This window comes from Toxotes jaculatrix, chromosome 15, assembly GCF_017976425.1.
Source record: "Toxotes jaculatrix isolate fToxJac2 chromosome 15, fToxJac2.pri, whole genome shotgun sequence".
Lineage (NCBI taxonomy): Eukaryota > Metazoa > Chordata > Actinopteri > Toxotidae > Toxotes > Toxotes jaculatrix.
Window position 1 is genome coordinate 17504110 of NC_054408.1, and position 22765 is coordinate 17526874.

At 39.3% G+C, this 22765-nt stretch overlaps 1 protein-coding gene across 1 annotated transcript in view; it reads left to right on the forward strand.

The window, feature by feature from the left end:
• The first annotated feature begins 1243 nt into the window (after window positions 1-1243).
• thsd7ba (thrombospondin, type I, domain containing 7Ba) overlaps window positions 1244-22765 on the forward strand; it is a 119018-nt gene continuing 97496 nt past the window's right edge. The window contains exons 1-2 of the mRNA XM_041057347.1: window positions 1244-1361; window positions 4962-5138. Coding sequence (XP_040913281.1) covers window positions 4979-5138 — 160 coding nt within the window. The 5' untranslated portion in view covers window positions 1244-1361; window positions 4962-4978. The remainder of the gene's footprint in view (window positions 1362-4961; window positions 5139-22765) is intronic.

Below are 22765 nucleotides of genomic sequence, written 5' to 3' on the forward strand. Positions count from 1 at the left end.
TGAATTGTTTGTCCCTACCTGAAACCACATGTTCGCAATTGATTTTACTTCATCCACCAGGAGCCCCTTTCTCCCATCCTGTTTGTTGGCTTTTACTTAGTTAGTTGCCAGCTGCAGGCAGAGAAGTGCAGCTCCAGAGACAAGCTCATTCAAGCTACAATGGAATGGCAAGGGAAAGTACTTAAAAGCCTTGGGAAATAAAGTCTGAGTCACTTGGATATGGGGTTTTCAGGTGTTTGGCCGGGAAGGTCAATAAGGAAGCAGAGCTGAGAGCGGGGGGCACTGAAGAAGGGGGTAGGGGGTGGATGGGAGACAAAAGCAGGAGTTGTTAACTGAATCAGAGTTTTCTCTGGATGAGCCCTCAGAACAGGCTTGGCTGGAGGGTTGACAGGTAATCACTGAATGTCATAGGAGAGCAAAACCCAGAGCTGCTGTTCTCGGACTGCAATCTTGTCTTGGGTATCACTGTCAGAGTGTGACGCAGGCAGTGACAAATCATCCCTGTAAGCCTTGCAGTTTTATGTAAAATTCACAAACAACAACCAATGTGCTGCTAATACGATGCATAAGTGACATTGCCCTTCCCCGCATGTGACTGCAGCAAGTCTAAATTTGGGAAACACGATAATCCTTTTTTATATGCACAGAAACTTTGTCTGAGATTTTTCCCCTAAGATGAATGTTAGAATTATTACAAGAGAACAGATGAATAGATTATAAATCACAGGAAAGTCATACCTCTGGACCAATGCGTGCTGATAGTGTATAAAATGACGCTGCCTTCAGGTCGTGCATCTTTATGAAGCCTCCCTGGATCTACACACTGTCATTCATTCCTTTTTGCCGGTGGTAGCTTTTGCACATCTCTGCGATGCAAGATAGCAATCAACAATGCATCATGTGAAAGAAATATCATCTTGAGAATGTCATTGCATAAAGAGTCAGATTTTAGTGTGCAGCAGTATCACATGTTTATATCAGTGTCTCTCTGTCTTTTTTTTTTTTTTCTTCCTCTACCTCAGACCCTGTATTCCAGGCTGACTCCTGTGCTAACCCCGCAAGGAACATCAGTGGGTGGGTACTTGACTGAGACAGCGCCAGGGAGTTAATACCAGTCAGTGCTGCTGGAGGTGTGACATAGTCCCGGCCCTCTACACATTGATTCACACAGGATTAAGCCACTGCATGATGCTTCAGGCGGAAGGCCTGGCACAGCTGATTTACCATCCCTGTCAGGCTTAACGTCTTTGGAGGCCTCCTCTGCCCTGCTCCTGTCTTCTGTGGAAAAAAACTAGTGAAAAGCATCTGCCACTGCACCAACCAGAACACCCAAAGGGATGACTGGCAGTCATCTTGCTCAGGTGTGTACAGATATTATGGATTTAAGTGTGCCTGCAGTTCATGAGGATAGTTAGCCATTTTTGTGTTTTTATTTATATCAGACCAACTATAGGCTAAAGTTAGGTAACCAAAGCAAGGTTAGGGAAAGATCTAAGTTATGGTCTGTGATGGGATGCAAACTGATCTCCTGCATTAAAGTCAAATTTGCTCCACTCCCACCACCCAGGCTTCCACGCCATTACATTCTACCTCAGCACCTATAAGGCAAACTACTTGCTCCTGTCAGTCTCTTCACAGATATTTGATTTTGGTTACTTTTCGGTCACAGGTGTCCATTTGTTGTACATTTATGATGCAAAATCCCAAGAGGCTCAGCCTTTAGGAAATAATGAATACAGTACATTGTATGTTTCAATGCTGTCACCACCGGTTCAGCCAATAAAACTGAGGAATTGTCTTTGTTACAGTTCTGAAATAGAATAATGCACATAGTGTCAAAAGAAATCAAGAATAAAATGAAGATGGACAGCAATGTTCTTAAATATAAGTCTGGATTGTGACAGCTGAATGCAGCTGCTCCCACATGCCCGTGATCAAAGGAACACACACACACACACACACACACACACACACAACACTGTTCTGTGCTTCGCATTTCAGATTTTTTCGGTGCTGTCATGGTCACTCCTGCCAATGAAAACATCTGCAAAAATCAGCTTGTTTGGATGAAGATGGCTTTCTGTTTTTATATTGCCAAACCCAATCAAAAACAATTACATGCACCACAACATGGAGAAAATACTTGCAGCTGTGTTAACCTGAATACACTGGATGCAGTACACAAAGAAGGGCACAGGGATATGGGCAGGAATTTAAGCTGAGAATGTGAAGAGAGACTTAGCGGGTTGGCCACATAATTGTGTGGAAATCCAGGGAAGAAGGCTGCATCTCTGGTAAACGGGCTGGGATCAAATGCCTTTGTTTCCACTCCAGACAGAACTGGGTGTTTGGCTTATTTAAAGAGAGGATGGGGGATGGCTTGGTGATTGTTCAGAGCCTTGGCACACCAAATTAGCTTTTGACATTCATTTGGAAAGATCTAATCAAACATTAATTATTGTGACCACCTGTGAAAGGGAAGGCTGTTGAGCGTTGCTCATCTGTTCCCTTATGGTAGCTGCAGGGTCCTTAGTCTCTGAATCCAGTGAGTGAGCCCCAAACAAGGACCACAGGAGACAGAGAAGCAGATTGCATTCCATCAGATCATGGAGTATCTAATAGGATGCACAGCAGCATCTGAGCCACGCTGCTGTTTGCCAGGGTTTCTGTGGCCACTGAGAAGCTGGCATGAATCCTTTGACCTAGATATTTAGCAGCTTAAGAGCTTTTCTTTTTTAAGATTTTAGGGATAGCCTGTATTCGTCCTTTACTGACAGCCACAGACCGGATGAGCCCAAGCCTGAGCCATGTGAACACAATTGCCACCATCTCCTCAAACCGATAGGCTTGAAGAAAAGCAGCCATTCATCTGACTTTTTGCAAATGTATCTTAAACAAGGAAAATCTTAAATGTCTGCCTTTGTGCACTTTGAAAAAACAATATGAGGATGCCTCGGGGTCATGCTTGTTTTCATTGCTTGTTTCTGCTCAGGACCACATTTTCCAATCAGTAGTGACATGTTCTGTCAGTCTATGGAGAGTGCTTCTTGTCCCATGAATAGTCAAATTAGACTGGCTAGAGGGAGGATGTAATCTGGGTGCAGTCAGGTATGGCTTCCAGAGCAGTGCAGCCCTAGAGCTTGGCTAGTAATCAGCAGCCAGAGGTGTCTAATTGGCATATGGCTGCGTAAGTGCCAGACTACTCTGCTCACTCATCCAAATAGAATAAATTTTCTGGCTAGCAAAAAAGTGTGAGACAAAGGCTTTACTAAAAAAAAAAAAAAAAAACTACATTCATTCTATTCAAAGTGGATGGGTTCTTTAAAATAGAGTGAGCACTGTTAACACTATCGTTATTCTTTGTCTTGACAGATTTCAAATGTTATTCCATGCCTGTGCTTGCATGGTTTGTGTGAAACCTGTGCTGCAGAATGGTACTGAGGAGAGATAATAGTAGGAGTTGTATACTGAAATGCCAAACCCTGAATTTTGTGTTTACATTGAATTTTAAAGCTCCTCTGACACAAAAGACACCAAAACGCTTTTGACTTTATAGAATAATCATCAAACCCACAGGAAAATTGGACAGTCCATCAAAAAGTGGGCATCTGGCATCTCACTTCTGGGCACCAAGCCATCTCCGCCCTCGCGGTTTTTTCTCGTTAAACAAAATTTGCCTCCCCCCCACCAAAACACAGCTAAAGCAGCAAAGTCAAAATTTAATTTCCGTGAATGAAATCAGGCAATACTAATTCAGCATTCACCATGTGTAAATAATCTTACATCTCAAATGCCAGCTCGGTAGTTAATCTACCATCAGATACTGTGTGAAACTTAGTTATCAAGAGTAAAAACCCGCCACAATGCAGCGATCTGCAACGTTACGAGAAAAATTAAATTAAAAATAGATCTTCAAATTGTCATGAAGTTCATGATCAAGTTCAGTAGGTTAGATAAAATTGCTTTTTGGTGAAAAAAACTAAAACGGCACCATAGAACACATCTATCTCTTGACAGTTGGATACTGACTTCAAAATGAAAATCTGAAAATAAAACGCTCCATAAATTCATCGTCTGATGTGCATGTCACTGATCCTAACTTGTGAATCTCCATCAAAGTATCTCTCATTTTGCATGAACTTGTTAACTTTTTCACTTCTTCAGCTGTTTGTTTTTTTTTGTGTGAGTATTTTTTGTGTTTCATTTTATGCCAAAAGTATTTTTGCGTCAACTTTCTTGATTGCAGAATGACGAACTGCGGGGAGTGCTCTGTGGGATGATAAGCCAATAATAACAAATCTCACAATACCCGAGTGCTACAGTGCAGCAAAATTTGTTTTTGGAAAATGAATCACCACAGTCCTGAACACTAAACATCAGTCTCTCAAAGCATCAGGTGTTACAAATTCAATTCCATATTCATTAATTTTGCTGTTGGTGCAACACAATTAGAGGCCTAGTGAATCCAGGACTAATCCCTAACACTCCTAGGACATGAATTACAGTAGCTGGAGATAGGAATAAATGAGCTGCAATAAAAAGGTACTAATACCCTGTATTATTTCAAGCTTAAAGTCTTCCTTTCCTTCAATACATGTTACCACATCTACCTTGGGAGGCTGAGATGCTCAAGCCTCTCTGACTAATTATTTTTGGTCTATGTGGGAGAAGAAGCAGGCGTGGTGTCCCACTCATGTGCTGGATTAGAAAAAAAAAAAAAGAAGAATGAAATACTGAAACACTATGACACTATTCAAGTGTGAAACAATGTGATGCACTTTGGAAGGTGACACTGAATGTCAAGTTTCTGGGCTAGAGGTTTCAGTGGGATCTCTCAGACCTTCTTCACTTTCCCCCATTTTTTAAGAGCTACACACAATCTCTTCCTCGGGTTCCTCCGGCCCACGTCTGCGACCACTTCCATGAGTGAGTTAATGATGAATTTCATGTTCTTCCCACAGGAGTAAGAGAGGAAGCAATGGGCTGGACTATGATTCTAAAAGATGACTGTGGGGTCATTGCCTGGACACGGCTAGCTGGGAACTACCTCAGCCTCTTCCTCCTCTTGTCTCTCTTTTCCATTCCAGTCCAGTCAGACGTAGTGTTTCCTAAGGACCATCGTTTCTCATGGAAAACAGGTAAAATGTTTAATTATTCCTCTTTGCTATAGATGCATTTATCACTATTCAAATTCTCAACCTCGATGCAAAATCATAATAGAAGTCAGTTAAAAATTCCATACGTTGGGAAATACAATCACAGTTTGTTTCTCCACATTTGTGAGGATTTGCTTTAGTGCTATTCGATGAAATATTTTTATGTTTCTTACCGTTCAAGCATGAGGATTTAACAAAACATATGTCTCTGAGCCTGTTCTGGTTCATACAACTGGATATGCTGCATGTGTGAGCACACATGGATTCCAATATACAGACTGTAGGGAACACACACACCAGAGTCAGAGAGTCATTACTGCTTCTCATTATAGGAAAAAAAAAACATACTGTACAGTAACTACATTCATTTTCAGTGCAACTGTTTCTGTGGGGGAAAAAATCCTCGTCTTTCTGACACACATTGTTGGGGAGCATAAACGTCGGGCTGCTATTGGACATCATCAAGCTGTCAATCCAGTACGACCAGGCAGTTAGCATAATAATACCTTCTTTCCATCCCCATCCCTGTGGTGACAAGCAGGGGAAGGATTTTCACTGTAATGATGTGTATGCTGTGGTAATGTGAAGCGGTTAATGAGACATTGTTGCGCAGTAAATAATCGTGTCGTGATTTGTCCTGTTGTGGATTCATGGTCCTGGTTACAACTGGTGGACATGGATTCATTGAACAGCATGAGCCACACTATAGTGGAATTATTCTGTGAACACTGAGTATAAATGTACACTATAGATTTTCAAAGTGTTTTTTTTTACGTTACAAATACCTTTGTATGCATCTTCGGAGTATTTTTATACAAACACCATATTTGTGACTGAGTCACCTTTGGAAAACCGTTTTGAAATCTGATGTTCCCCCATGAAGGGAGTTTGAAGTAATCTCTTGATTCATCCTTCACTTGCTTCACAAATTGAATTGAAAATGCATTTCCAAGGCAGCTTGAGGAGGAAAGCTCGGCCTTCCCACACAAAAGCCCCACTTGCTGTGCGATTAGCACTTTCATTTCTCACTCTGTGGTTGGGTAATGACACTGCCCAAGTGATAAAGAGATTGATTAATTTCACTTGAAAGAGCGTATGTTCAAAAGGGATGTAACCGGGACACCAAGTGTGAGGATTTGACATCCTTGCAGGGCTAAGATAGCTTATGTGTTGTTGGTTAACTGGAAATGAAAATCACTTTACAAACAAGAAAGGAAATCTCAAACTTAACATGCCTCACCTCTGAATAAATCATCCTCGTGTCTGCGTGACTCCGGGGAAAACCGAGGGACTGTAACAATTGGCACCGCAATCCTCAGAAGTTTAATCTCACAACAAAAGAACAGTCAATTGTACGATAAAACATGTTGTGTTACGAGGACGTATTCAGTATAGTTTGGTTTAAATGAGCAAACATTCCTCGGGGCCACACATCTGTCTCACATTCACTGTCTACTCAGCAGCTCCAGGCTTAATGTTACGAGCCTGAGTCTTACGTTCGTGTTGGCAAATATTGATTTAACTTCCCTATGTCCACTGTGGACATGATAAACAATATTTGAATTCGTAGTTTGGCTGACGAGCTCCCTTTTAATTTTGGACTTGTCAATGTAAGGAAGATGTGCTCTAAATTACGCACAGCCGCCCTATTGTGTGTTTAGTGCGTTTATCTAGGCCAGCAGCATTGTGGGGGCAAATCTTTTGTTTGAGCCAGTTCCGAGCTGTGGCTGAGCCGGGAGTCTCTGGCTCAGACAGAGAGCTGGAGTCATTTAAGCTTGACCTTCATCAGTGTCTTGGGGAGCAGAATAGAGCGCTGAAACGCTGCGACTAATGGGACTATTATTTAACTCTTTAAAGTGACTGTTCAAATACGATTCCTTTTAAACGGCCATACTTGCCCTTTTTAACAGCCGACTACACATTTACCATTAACTCAGAGCACACACTGAAAAGCAGCACATCAGAACAGATGATGAAGATGGTAATATGAGTTGTGAGGGGCTGTGGTTCTAAGGCTTTTTGCTCAGATACAGAGGGTAGCGATTAGTTCTTTGTGTAATACACTGCACAGCACAGAGTGATTGCTCTGTGTGTGGTTTGTTTTATTCCATTACAGTCGAGTTGTTTTATTAGAGTTGATTACATATAACTAGTTTGTGTGTTGGAGAAATTGATTTTAGAATATCAAGGCAGGCAAGAGAAAGTTTTTATGCACGCTGAAGCTTTTTCCTCTTAAATTTTTGTCTTTGAAATTCAAGGGATCATATACTGTACAGTCCTGTTAGCTTCAGGATGCTGATATCCTCTGAAACAGAGCGTTTAAATTGGATTTATTTTGGCCTCCAGAAGCATCTGCATTTAAACATGACAGCGAGACACCGTGCTCATCCAGTGTCAGCTTTAGACTACTGAAGAAGCAAGATCTCCTCTCCCAGGTTTTCATTTGTCATCTTTCATATGAGCATTTCTTTTTTTATGTAAAAATATTTAAAATGCTAGGACTCACCTATCAGAAGTTATTTATGGCTTATATAGCTGAGTTCAGCAAACAGGAAAAGAGCTGCTTTATTCTTAGATACAAGTGAGAGCTCATCCCAGATGTGCATCAAAGCTTCACAAAAAAAAAAAAAAAAGTTTTTCTTTTTTTTGAGTGGGGAATCCAAATAGTCCATGAAAGGAAGGTATCTTTATCTCTGAGGAAAAAATGGAAACATGGAACGTTCATACATCATTTTAACAACACAATGGAGACTGTATACAGCATTGGGAGTGTAGTGAGTGCTATGATTGCAGGGATACATTTGTATTTGTTTAGTGACTATGTATTTCCTCATTTAGGCTTTCTTGTTTCATTCATATTTTTTCATTTTTTTTGGCTACAAAAAATATTATTTCATGTGTAGTTGCCTGGAGCCCTCTGGAGAATTGAATAATTAAGCTGCCTACTGTTCATCTAAATTATGTGGGAACTTTCAGCTGTAAGAATCAGCTGAGGGGCAATGATTTTCAAAAGATTGAGAAATCAATAAAGGTTTTCCTTAATGAGAGGGATTTCAGCTCTTGCTGGATTATTCAAAGAGCTTACGAGGCTGGAGCCCCAGGACCTGATCTTACCGGCTGGAGCCCCAGGACCCGATCTTACCGGAGGCCTTGTGACTGTAAGAAAAAAAAAAAAAAAGATGAACTCATGTGTGCAGTGATACAGTCAGGCAACATTTACATTTCATTTCAGGGTTTCAGTGTATTTACTTGCAATGTCACCACACTGTTGCACCATCAAAGCTGAAATCAAACATCACTGCTGCAGTGAGCGTCTGTTGTTTCTGAAAAATAAGCTCAAAGGAGAGAGTGTGCAACGGTTGAGGCTAGGAGGATTTTACATTTAATCAAATGGCACTGAATAATTTACAGGGCGCTTTATTTGCTTTATGATGACAAAGAAAAAAAAGTCACAATAGGCAAATGTGTTTTTCAGCCAGTTAGACAATATCTAGTTATCCTCGCATTGCTTTTCTCTGCTGACACACCACCCTGTCAGTTGTTACCTTGAACATCAATCCTGCACGTATTGAATGTTAGAGCTGTTTTATGGTGGTCAAGGAAACCTATGAATCCCTTCTTCTTGGGAGCAATAACATACTGCGCCGTTATAACAATTGGTAATTCAAAGAACCGGCCAGTATATGTCTTCACTAAAATGTGAGACTTTGAACGAAGAGAGTTACACAAATGATAAATCATACATTAAGGTGTAATTTAGGCAGTGCATAAAGACTCTTGACAGAGCTGATCAGCTATAACAAACAAATGACACGTTCAACAGAAAACAAAGTCAGAGGATGTGTTTACATGCACTGCTGTCATCGGATTAATCACGTGGAGCTGAGTTCAGATTGAAGATGGCACATCCAAACCCTAAAATGAGCACAGTTTTTCCTTACTGTGTGTATGTGTCTGACGCCTTATTTAGACTTGTATATTTACATTTCTGTTCTGCTGGATTTAAAAGATCTTGATACACAGCTGAGTGGCGTTTCTTTTCAGTTCTCTGCACTACTGTCCTGCTAGTACTTTTCCTATACATAGCTTTGTCATAGAAATGTCCTACAAAGGCCGCTAAATTTACAAACACATCATTTTCCTTTCTGTTTTGCTTTTCCATCCACACCAAACAGGCATTTTCACACACCTTGAAAAGATGATTCATGAAAATGAGTCACTCAAAGAAAAGTCGTGGGGCAGTGTGTGCAAGAACGCACACACAAAAACACATTTGCAACCTTTCTTTCAGTTTCCCCAGTAACAGAGATCAATAGAGGCCAAAAAACTCTATAATAAATACGATGTGAAATATACATCAGTCCTACAACTTTCACAGCTAGTTGATTAACAAGAAAGAATTTAAAGAAGGACATGATTAAATGTTGCACAAAGTTTGCAAGTATTATAGGAAAAACATTTTGATGGACGTAAGAAATATTTTTCAATCTTGCACCACCTGGCCCTGAACACAACACAAACAAGGCTAATGAACTGACAACGTCATTAGGCCCCAAACATCTGCTCCAATCCCAGTGACGGGACGTCCCACGTGACTTGAAAGGTACTTACTGCAGGAAAGCTCCCCCAGTTTGCTTCTTCAAGTTTTCCTGCTGCCTTAAAAATGATCCAAATATAAATATTATTATCCCTAAGATCAATCAACAATTGTTCAGTAACAGTGACAGTTGCTATGAATTATTATGAAAGTGAATGACAATGATTTATCTTAATGTAATAAAGACACAAAACAAGTTTCATTCATCATCACCTATTCAGACTTCAAAACATAGGGTCTTTATGGAGTTTTAACTCTCAAACAGTGTTGTGCAGATCGTATTTCTTGACACGATTTAATTTAACTCAGTTTTGCAAAGTAAGTACAGAAGTGGTCTGTGCAAATTTTAAGCTGAACCAACTTGAAATGAATAAAACGTATATGTCTGTATAAGTCAGAGTAGTGGATCCCACTAAATTCCTATGTGCTGTTTTGCAGAGTAGCTCACACAGATCCTCCCCCTTTATCCAGCTGTTCCAGCTGATTTCATCCCCAATGAAGCCACATATCCTGACGACTTAATCCAGGAAATGTGCAAGTAGCAAGCTTTTATTCAGTCACTGGCAACCTTGGAGCTATAGTCTTTTTACTCTCACACTGGACTAATTTACTCCATGTTAGCATCATACACTACTTCTATTGCGTTACCAATCTGCTGTATATCAGCTAACAACCTTGACCAAAGTACTTTTATATGCACTACATTTTCTCTTGTATATGTGTCAGTTTTGTCAGACTTACTGGTTGTAGTAATACGTGTGTGAATCTCAGTTTCATGTTTCCTTAGGTTTGTGTGTTTACTTGCTCACATTTCAATCACTGCAATAGAAATGGTCCCTGCTCTAGAATAGTTAATTATTTAATTAATAGTTAATTTATTTAAGAATGAAATTAATAATAATAGCTTGTTAATAGCAGTGTTACGGCAAGCCTCACAAGTTTCTTTTCCCCTTAATGACCTAAATAGCTTTGCTCAGTGGACAAATAACATGTTATATGAGCTTGTAGAATGCTAATTGCTGTAATCTTGCCTTTAGCTATGATCTTAAATTATGGTATTGTGTTATGTCATTGCTAGAAATCACTTCCAGCCTACAGTAATTTCTCAGATCCAGCAGGAATGGCTATAGGCTCTTTGCTGATATTGATACTGCGTAACAGTGTTTGCACACAGTCATTCATCATTCACTCTGATATTATTTTTCTGGAAGAACTATAGACATTTTGAAGGAAAGATACAAAACGTGTTTGAGACAGAAGGTAAAATTTTCAGGCCTTCATAATGTATTTATTTATTTGAACATAATCACATCGATGAATGCTGCCAGGTGATTTTTCCTGCGGGCTCTGGTGTTGTCAGCAGTTTGACAACAGCTGTGTCGTCCCTGTCAGCGTGGGATTTCTCCTGCTGAATATGTAGAGTTTTAAAGGTAAATAAGCAATGATACACATGGGGCAGGAAACTCCTGCTGTCGCACCGCTCTCTGTGCTCCGCGACAAACCGATCAGTGATGTCATGGTGCGGCGTTACAGTCAGTAAAGATTAATTTTAGATAAGATTGGAAGTGTGATATTAGCAATAAGTTTTAACTGCAACCGCACATAAATATCAAGCAATTCCCTTTCATTAAGGCCGCTTCTCTCTAACTCAAGGGATGAGTACATTATTTTTATGAGGGCACTGGTGTCAGATCTTGAATAATTTTGTACATCAGATGCACATGTGAAAAAAAAATGAATGTGATCGATAAGAGAAAATATGCAAAAATGCCATCCAAACAGTTTTGTAGCAGATAAGAACAGAGGCTGTGGGTTTAAAATGTATAAGTCCAGACATGTTTAATATAGTTTACCACAAAGACTGGAAGTAAAGAAAAGCATTTTACTTAAGTCATTATATATTTAAAAAATGTGTATATAGAAATGAACACTCATAAACTGTTTGTAACGCATTGTATCTCTTTAGCGAGCTAGCTATCGATTCATATGTACATTAACGAATCACGTGGGTTTTTCTTAAAATTATGCTTGACCAAACCCAACAACTTCAGTATGAACACATGACCACTGAGGAGGTTTGTTACAACACTTTTATCCACTCAAGCTTTTGTTTCGTCTCACACAACCATTTGTTGTGACTAACACTTCATTTAAGTGTTTTCTCGCTGCCTTTTGCAAACACTGTAAAGCTTTCAAGATGTTTCCCTTGTTCCAGTCATACACTATCAATTATGCAGCTTGGCATTACAACTCAGCAAATTCCTGCAAATGTGCACAAATGTTGTCTCATTAAAATCTGAAATAAAGAAATGTAGTTTATCATCTGCCTCCATGAAAATCTCCTTTGGATAGGCTAAGTCTAGCACACCAAAATCAGCCTGATCATGATCAAGTTGAGTAAAATTCAAAGCTGACTATTGATATGAGGCGGAAATAAATTGCTCCAATTAGATTAACTACATCCCAAGCTTTTTTTTTTTTTTTTTAAACCCACACATATCCACTCTGCATTTTTAAAATAGTGCCTTGGTGATCCCATTGACAGAACACAATAACAGTAAAGTGAATGACAAATGGGTGTTCTGCTTTGTCTCATTTAAATTTAATCATCATTGAACACACCATATTTGTAATGTATACTGCACATTCCAGCTTGGCAAAAATTGAAGTGTCTCTTCAAAAGGCCTTTACATTGATTATGCAATTGAGATCTCATGTCTTTCCTTCTGACTAGCAGGGCGCTGATAGAGGTTGTCATAAAAGCTGGAGGCTAGTCTCATGAGAGCCACAAGGCAGGAGATTCCTAGCAGTCAGACTCTTAATCTCATGAGAATATTCTCACAGAACAGAAAGCTTTCAGAGTGCCTCTCCGATCAGAAGTCCCTTTCAAGCAGCGCAGGGCTTTTACACAACCCTTATACAAAACGTCCTATTTCTGGATAAATCTCCCACAGCTGAATTAGAGGGAGGAATAGGGAAAGATACAAAACCATGACTAGTTTGTAACTGTGGATGGATGTAATTATAAAGAGTTCCTGTGGCTACTGAAATATCCAGCCTGGAGTGCCATTGTGTAACTGAGGGGAATCAAAGATAGGTCATCTCATTACTGAATGGCTCCTGCAGCTTCAATTAATACTAATATTGAAATACATAAAAGGCATCTCTTGAGCATCTGATTTTTTGTCTGATTAAGCCCTATGTGTGTAGACTAGATTCCTTAATGCATCACAGTCAAATGTGGATATTGTGATGGCTGATGAAAAAATTGAATGCAAATTCAACTTTGTGGGGCAAACACCCTTTGAAAAGGAACAAATACACAGTCAGATGCCATTCAGTACAGTGATGCATGTGCAGTACCAATAAGCATGTGGCCTGTTTAATGTAGTGTCTGTTTTAGCTGACTGCACAAATCAAACCACATTAGATGACTCAAGGACAGTAATTTTTGCAGATAAGTGTAGTTCAAATAAAGTTTCAACTGAATTACTTACTTAGAATATAGTGGTAGCGCATGAGCGCAAAAAAGAAAAGAAAAGTCACAATACGGAAATTTGATTAGTCAACAACTTCAGCTCCTTTAATGCAAATGAGGTAAACCTGCTGACAGGAGGTTCTCCTGTTCCACTGCTGCAAACTGGCTCAAGTGCAAAGATTTTAGTAAATCAGCAGCAAGGAGAATCAGGCGGGAGCGTGTCCTGTTCTTTGATGCTTTAGTAGAAGTTGGGAGTATTGAGTTTTGACCTTGTACTTTGTGCGTTACGCATGTCTGAGTGAAGGTCAGGTAAAAGTAATTTGTCACTGCTTGGAATGAACTGACAAAGCATCTGACATCCACTGCTGCACACTACAAAATAAATTAAGCCTCAGTGTCACATAGCATTATTACTCTATCATTCTGTTCCTCATTTTTGTCTGGGTTCTTAATATGCTCTGTAATTGCTCTCTAGTGAGGAAGCTTCCTTGTAATTCCCCTTCATAAAAAAAAAAAAAGGCTATTTGCTGCTTTAACAAAACATGACACGCCTGTTGTAATTACAATAGTTTTAATGAGATGAACTCCTCTTTGCTTTAGAAAAACTGTAAGCCTGAAGGTCTCAGCCAGACTGACTCAGTAGGAGTTCAGGGAGAAGCTGCAGAAGATATGGGATGAGCTCAAACCTAAATGCTAAAAATGGTTTAAAAAAAAAAAAAACTGTTTTGTGTTCATCTTCTTCATGGTGCAGTTTCCTTGACAAACTGCTCTCCATGCTGGAGTGCTATGTCTTTGTCAGCACAAGTGCTCATACCCCCTACTGCAGACAGAGCTAGAAGTAAATAGGTTACCAACTGATAAGATTTCCCATTTCTCCTTGCAAGTTCCACTCTGTTTCTATCACGAAATCCTCCTTTGTTTGATAATTAATGACATGATATTTGGTGCCTGCGGTGGATGTTTCATTTCACTTAAAAGATCTCGTCAGAATTATGGAGGATGGGAACTCCTTACTGGTGCACCACCCCACTTGAGAAAAAGGAAAATGTTAATAATGTTCTCGGTGTTTGAACAGCAGCTTCTACAGAGACCTGTTAAAATAGCCTCCTCTGTTTACTGTGTATTTGACCCAGTGGGGAACACACTGGAGAGACAGCGAGGTGAAACCAAATGGATTTTATTCTTACCTGAGAAACACTCCCATATGAGTAATTTTCTGATTGCAGAGTGCTGTCTATCAAGAGTGCTTGTTTTATTTTACCCTTTGATCAACTCCTGTGCTGAAACAGGCTTTTCAAAACAGGATATACAAGAGGCAAGTGGATGAGAGCTGAGAGAGGCCTAAGGGAAGGGATTGTGGAGGAATTATCCTGCCACTATTAATGTGGTAGTCAATACAAAATATACATTTTGAATTATGACATGTCACTCATCTAACAGAAAATATAGGACTGAGAATACAATGTACATTTCAAGTGAATTGCAGAGATTGGCACATTTTGCCATTAAACCAATTGTACTCGGTCTACACTAAGAACCCTAAGAACCATGCTACATTCACAAACCAACAGAATCATTCCCTACTAGATGGGGGTGCTGATTGTCCAGATTATATCACATGTCTCTATCACAGGGTCTCTTTCATGCTTGCTGTATTTGAAAAACAATTAAATGTAAGCTAGCGGCATGAGGACTTGGTGCCAAAAGAGGACAGTAGTGTGGCAGTGGTTCGGCTTTGCACAGTCAGACATTTCTGTTATCTGGATGTCTTTGTTGAGTAACCCTGGGCTGATCCTGTCTCAATTAAATGACATTCAGATACTACTAATCGGAGGAAAGATAATGCTGCAACATGAAGGGGAAACGTTAATCTGTGTTTCGGGTATGTTGCAAAATGTTGATTTCAAAATTTCTATGGACACTGTATTTAATTTATTTTCAATATAACAACTGCTATTGCAGTACAGTGTTTGTTCATATAGCAAAGAGAACATGATTAAACATTTTTATGGTTAAGTGTGAGCAGTCACAGCACTTGGTTAAGGTTAAGGAGAGATCATCTTTTCTGGCTTCTTAATGGAGAAAAAGTCCACCATGCCCTCAAGCATGAGACATTTTAACTTTAGTAATATTAATACAAAACATGATCTTTTCCTGACCTTTACTAAAGTGCTTTTGTTGCCTAAGCCTAATTACACAATCATGATGTGAATCTCAGTCAAAGTGTACACTCTCTACCCAAACTCTCTATCCCTTTGACTGATGAACTGTACAAAAAGAAGTGCTTCCTTCATTTGAAAAAAAAAAAAAAAAAAAAAAAAAAAAACCTTTCTTGCAAGCACAATCCAGGCAGGTCAAATCCGGCTTTCTCCGCTCCAAACAGAAATCAAAATGGGAGAGAAATCCAGTGCGTCTGCAAATTAAACAATTTGTTCCACCCAAACAGTTGTAACAGTTGAGCCTGGCAGGTGCCAAGTGGGTTGTACACACACAGTTCTGAGAAGAGGTCTAATTAGCCCAAATAATTAAATTACCTGTGTGAGTTTACCATGGTTGTGTTTTAATAACCCTGACTCTAACCTGTGAGGGCTTTGTATGTCTATCACATTAATCAGGTTGATAAGATAGTGTCTTCTGAGTCACAGAAAGCTTCAGTCATATCAATTTGACTTCAGAAAGAATACAACATGCTGAAGATACCAGTATAAACGTTTAATCATTTTTATTTACATTTATTTATTTACTTTCTTTATTTTGAACGGCGGGACCAACCTGTGCCCAATACCCACTAGAGATGGATCATAAATTCCAGAGTCCATTTGAGATTCTACCATGGCTAATATGGGGTTTAGTAGCACATTGTTGAGCTATAATTACCATTATACCCTCAAAATGTCAAATTTTGATGTCCCCGCGGTTACACAGGGCTTCCTGCTTCTTCACTGATTTCTAGCAGTCACACACGGAGTCACAAGGGGACACTTGGTATTTGATTTGTCTTTCCCATTAGCATATTTGTGCTTATTAAAGGGAGAATTTGCAAGTAAAAATTAATTAAGATTATCAACACTATGTGTTGTGTTGCAGACATATCTACTAACATCAGCATGCTAACCAGCTAGCCCTGACCTGTCCCACTTTAATACTCAATACTAATACCACTTTGTACTTCAAGAGGTGAAAGTGAGTCACTGTAGCATTCAGTCTGCTCTCAGTCCAACATGAGAGGAAGAAATAGTAGTAACTGTCAGAGGGCCATGAACCTCTGTTGGAGCCATCCTCTCTTGGCAACACTTTTTCCTCAAGCTGAGCTATTGATGCTGCTGCTCTAGCTGCTCTCCTTCTCCCTCGTGTTCTTCGACCTGTCGTGGCTCATCCTCTACTCCTCTAACCATTGTGTCTTCCCAGTCTCTCTGATTGGGTGGACTGCTTGCAAAATCATCGTCATCAGTAAAACAATGACCAAAGAAAACAACTTACCAATTCTTACATATTATCCCTCTTACTGACTGTAATGGCAACCAATGACTGATGATACATGTTGTAGGAGTAGCTGAGGTTGGCTTCTTTAATCATTAATCACTCATTGTTACAATGTTCAGATATTCCCACACATGACTGGTACAGTAACTTATATTTGGGGTTTGGGGATTGCATGGAGCATTATTTCATTTGCATTAAGGTTTTGTTTGTGAGTTTGGCCAGTCCCTCATAGTGTCTCTGTGACAAGCCATTCGTTTTAATTCAGTCTTACCACTTGTTCATTTTCATTTGTCTTGCCCTGGGATGAGCAGCTGAATAATTCTTCCTTGTTGAAAGTAGAGGAAGGGCTTGATTGACCTGTTGGACTCAATGGGCACAGCAAACCAATGTAATTAATTCTGCTAATGCTTGGCTGCCATCCTTCTTTTTTTTGTTTAGCAAGGCTGTTGAATCCATTTTTTGGAGTGACATCTTAATCACAGTCTGGACTCCACAGTTTTCAATTTTCTGTTTTACTCATGAGGTGAAAGAGAGCCATTTGCTAAATGGGCAATATGAATAAATTAATAAAATAAATAAATAAACAAGACATTTCTGCTATTGCAATCCAAAGATATCAGGATCATTTTCTGGCAAAATAAACACTAGCACTTACACTGTAATTGCTTCCTTTTTGCAAGATGATTATGAGATTTAATACTGGTAGACATGGGTCATTTCATTTGGCTAACGCAGGCTGCTGAAGCCTCCTATTAGCTTTGGCTCAACTTTAAAATGATTTTTTAAAAATACATAACAAGGGCCGTGTAGTTGTAGTAGAGAAGGACCACTTCACAGCCAAGGGGGGCATGAGCATTAAGTCTTTCAATGAATAAGTACTGTATTAAGACATGCTTGAAACATTCTGACTCTATCTTTTATTTTAGAATAAAACAAATGCAATACTGTGCATTATGCATAAAAGGGTTTTAACAAACAGCTCTAACAAATAAGAACAAATATTCAGCCGTGCCAGGCTGGATCGTATTCACTAGATCAAATCATCTTTGTGACGGTGATGTAAAACACCACCAGCAGATTGTTTTAATTTAGTATTTCTGCTTATATTGAGATGCTATTGTGTGTTCTCCAGCTATGTCTATCAGTTCAATGATCTAAATTCATAATAACATGCATATTTAATTTTTGATCTTAAGGTGGTGCTAGATGAAAGTCAGGTGACCATTGAAGTTATTACAATTCATCTGAAGGGAGAAACGAACGCCTTTACCAAATTTCATGGCAATTCAGCAAAACAGTTGTTAACAATACCTAACTCAATAACTCAATACCAAAAATATCAATCTCAAGATCACGTAAGAGGAAAAGTCAGAGGATCACCAAAGTCATTAGGATTCATCTTCTGGTGACCACGAATGACTGAGCTAAATTTCATTGCAATTTGTGAAATAGTTGTTGAGATGTTTCAGTCTGGGTCAAAGACAAACCGACTGACTAACTGAGAGACAAACATTACCTAGAGCTAAACCTCTAGTGTGATTAAAAACAAGTCTTTGTAACAGTATTACAGTAAATTTATTTATTGTTAAAATAAGAGTATTTTTGTAAAAATAAGAGTAATTCTAAAATTTCCTAACCCAGAAATTGCAATTATGTTGAAATTAATACCACATTGCAGATCTTTAGAAGTCTCTTAATGTCTTCAGGGGAGTTTGCACAAAATGGTTTTATAATTATTCATCTCAGCAAAGTGACTTTACCCCGGGACTACATCTCTCCAGCCTTCAAACCCTGGATCCTGTTGAAAAAAAAATATTATTGAATTTCATAAACCTGAAGTTGTAATGTTGAACTTGTGTGGAACTCAAGAGGGAGTGCAGTTCACAGAGATTTAAATGAGGCGCACATGAAGTTGCATTTCAATAAGATGTAACTAGGGGAGAGAACACTGGTGTAATGATAAACAGACAGCGATGGGAAAAGGGCGCTGGTGGGTTTTGCTCTAGGGGTGCTTGGGGGCCTTTCCTTGATCAGGGATCACACTCTCAGACTGGCTGATTTGGCAGCATGAGGCCTGAGCCAGTGAGTGGCAGAAGCAACTCAATGACAAAGTCAGAATATCCAGAGCAGCTACTCATCATAAATGAAGTGAGGCATCATAAGCTAGTTAAGGCAGAAACTTGCTAAAGTTACAGCATATATCCGCCTCACGTGTTAGCTGAGCTTGTGTACTGCTGTCACTGGTAGTCAGTTTGTTTGAAGCCCAGACTGCGGTGGCTCCTTGAGTCTCTAAGCAGTATTTTACAGCAGCTGTGGAAAAATGACCCAACCATCCATATCCATATATGGAGAGGTGTCATATTGCCACAGATAAGAATAGTATGACATGTTATGAGATGTATTATCATGAGAACAATAAGAGATTTTCTGTCTCTGCTATTCCTCTGCGCTCATAATTTATTTTACAAGAATAGAGTAAATGCGGATGCAGTATTTTTCCAAAGGCTCCTGCTTTTTTGTTGACTTCAAATTACACCTCACGGATAATGATAACCAAACACAGCCTTGACACAAAAACACAACCTATTTTTACACCTTTAAACAGGCTCACATTCAATACAGCACTTGGTCTAACTGAACAAGATAACTATGATTCAAAAAAGAAATAATTTTCTAAACCGTGAGAGCTGTTAATTTAACAATAGAAGGCCTGTTAAACATTGTGTTATGTTCTGGATGAAAGCATGACTATAATTACATTTATTTTTGGCAGATACCGACTGACGTACAGTTCTGCTCAGTATTCACAGTTACGACAAGACCATCACACAGATATCTGGCGGCAATCAGATCATTCTAGTCATAATTTGACCAAAGATGCTACAAGGAGTGAACGTGTGTGCAGATGTAACAAGCTGCACTCATTATGGGAACAGAAGTAGACTATTGCCAGTACATGGTGTGTAGCCTGTACAGTCTAATTTGCAGCTGCCAGTTTTATTTCTTTTTTGGATGGAATGGAAAAATGAAAAAAAAAAAAAAACTAACATGGAAAACAGTCAAGACTGTTTCAAGAGAGCCATTTTGTTGCATTGATAGTCACTCATTATGTTAAAGAAAAAATTCTATTTATTTCACTGTAAATAACTTGGTTTCTCAAGGTACTTGTTCAGTACTGTTTCATCCTATCACTGCTACAGTATATTACAAATAACAATGTGCTTCATATTCTCTTTGGAGATGTGTTTCCCCATAATGCTAACATCTTGTGTTTATCAGAATAATGGCCCCAGCTCCCCTGTCAGCTTCATTGTTTTCTGAAAAGAATTGAACATCTTTTCTTCACCAGATTGTCTGAAGTTGATGTTTGGGCTGTTCTGCGAAAATGGGATACAAGGAAAGACACTTTAGGTTTTGCAGGATGTCAGAGGAACTCATAGCACATAATTAATATATGCTGTATACACCATGCATCATTTTCCTACACCAGACGCCCAGTGCTTAATCACGAGGAAAGAGGCCGGGTGAACTTTTAATTAGGATCTTGGATCTTGAATGTTGATTGGTGGAGTGATGTTTGATCTTTTACTACCTCCACTGTGAAGGTAATAGGATGGCTTTTGTCTATCTATGTTAAACCTTGCTGCAAACATTCAAAGGAAGACACCTTTAGTGACCATATAACTGCCTGGTGCCACCAAGAATCTAAACTGTGTCTCCTGAATGATTCCTCATCCAGGTACAAATGCACAGGGCTGATGAGGCAACATATTGACCCTGTGACCTTTCCTCTTAGAACAGTAACAAAGACAGTAATGGTACCTTTGGAGTTTTAAAGTTATGCATTGAGTTGATTTCTGTCTTGTAGTTTTTATTTCTCAGTCTTTGATCCCGAAATAATCTTCTGCCGTGTTTGCAGAAGCTGATTAATTATTATAGTTGTGCTGTAGTTTTCAAGCATTCCTTTTGGGGAATGGAAGAGCTGAGTGTACTGGGAAGGAACGGAAAATGAAATGACAAGTCATGTTCGTTTTAGGGTTTTGCAAATAGCAGCTGCTACCTTCATATCAGAAAGGGATATTTAAGACTTTTCATCATCCAACTTCCTTTGAATCTGTCTGATTTATTACGACATGACGGCTAAAGATTTCAAAAAACATAATTGGCTCTAAAACTGTTTCAGTACCTGGGTGAGAAAACGGGTCATGGAGTTTCTTTAATCTTTTACTCTTTATGTCCAATGGACCCTAAAATATCAGAAGAAAGAACACTCCCCCACCCACCCACTCTCTGTCTGTGATTGTTTTAAATGAGTCTTTGTGATCCAAAAAGCTGGCACAGCACTGACTCAAAGGAGATCCCAGAGTGTGTTTTCAGTCTCGGATTGCTTATTACCACCAACAGTAGGACTGAGTTTTTAATTCCTGAGTTGTGGGACAACTCAGGAATGCCAAAGAAAGAAAATATCTTCTAAATGCATTATATTAATATAATCTTAAACAGTAACTCCACATTAGATGCAGGGAGGAGGAAAAACATAAGCCTCTCGTACCTCTGACCCCACTCAACATCACCACCGGGTAAGTTCAAGTGTCCACACCCGGCTGTGGTGTAGCATGGGACCACACCAATTGGTACTATAGTATATATAGTCCCATGCCCATTCTAAATTATGCTTCTCTATTCTGCTGCTACAGAACTGAATACAGGTCTGACCACATTCATTCAGTCACTCTTGACACTTTATGCCACTCAATCTGTGATTTCTTTCATGTGTGTCCTGCAATTAGAAATAATCATAGTGTAAAAAGAGCACTCAAACAACATAGCTTAGACTTCAGATGGATACTGTTGAGAGTACAGTGCGTACAGAGCTTTCTGTTGTCTTATGGATTTCAGTGGAGAGAAATAGCTTTCCTGTAGTTTTCTTTTTCTTCTTCTGCTGCTCTATTCTCCATACTGTTTCCCTCATGAGCTGAGAGCACCATGGGTGCAGAACAGTTGTGCAAGAAAGCATGAGCAAGTGTCACAGCAACACTAACTTTTCCTTCCAGTTTATTCACCATGTACTGCTTCAGTGGCGCAAATGATAAGATTACTTATTGTGCATTTTGTGCATCTCAATTTGATCAAATCAAATCAAATCAAATCAAATCAAATCAAAGAACTTTATTTGTCCCCTGGGGGCAATTCAAGGTTCAAGACCAAGACGCGTCCTAAGAGTGTTCACATCAAACAAATAAAACTATGCTGCAGGATGTTCCAGGTCACATCAAAGAGAGAGGTGTACCCACTGCTTTAGATGACTAATAGTCCTTTTTTTTTTCAAAATCATTTGGCTGTATGGGTGTTGTACTATATACAATTACATTTTAGAAACAAGTCTTAGTACAACACTATACAATTCAGCAGCACTGCAGATCCCAGCTTCCAAACTGACAGCTGAGGTGAAACTGATTCAACATCTCATCCACACAGTATCAATGTATAATACTTCATAAAGTATGCCAGGGCTGTTGAATTGAATTTGATCACAGGTGTACCTAATAATTTGGCAGCATCAGTGCATAGCCATGATTATTCAATTTACACTCAGAGCTGCGAATGCCTTGTCTCAATTTTAGCCATGAGTTATGAGCCACAAAATCTAAGCCACATAAGCTGCCTTTCAGGGTGGGCTGCGGCAGGTTTAATCTCGTTTAAAATCTGTGCGTCACACCCACGTCTCCCCCCGATGTGGGCCCGTACTTGTATAACTGCCTCTCTTATTTTGTGCGTATTCAAAAATGAAGATCATGATCAACAAGTGGTGCAGTTATTGTTTTCACTCTCGCATGTTATTATTCCTTTAACTGTTTTTCTAAAAGTGCTTCAAAAAAAAAAAAAAAGAAAAACAAATCCTTGCTCTCTGACAGGAGATCAGTCAAGAACTCGATACACACAGTTGCATCACATTTTGTGCGTATCAGTGTAATGTAGAAGAGGTGAGGGGTAGTGTTTTGTAGCTAGGGTTACATTTTAACCCATTAACGGCCCAATGATGATGCTATA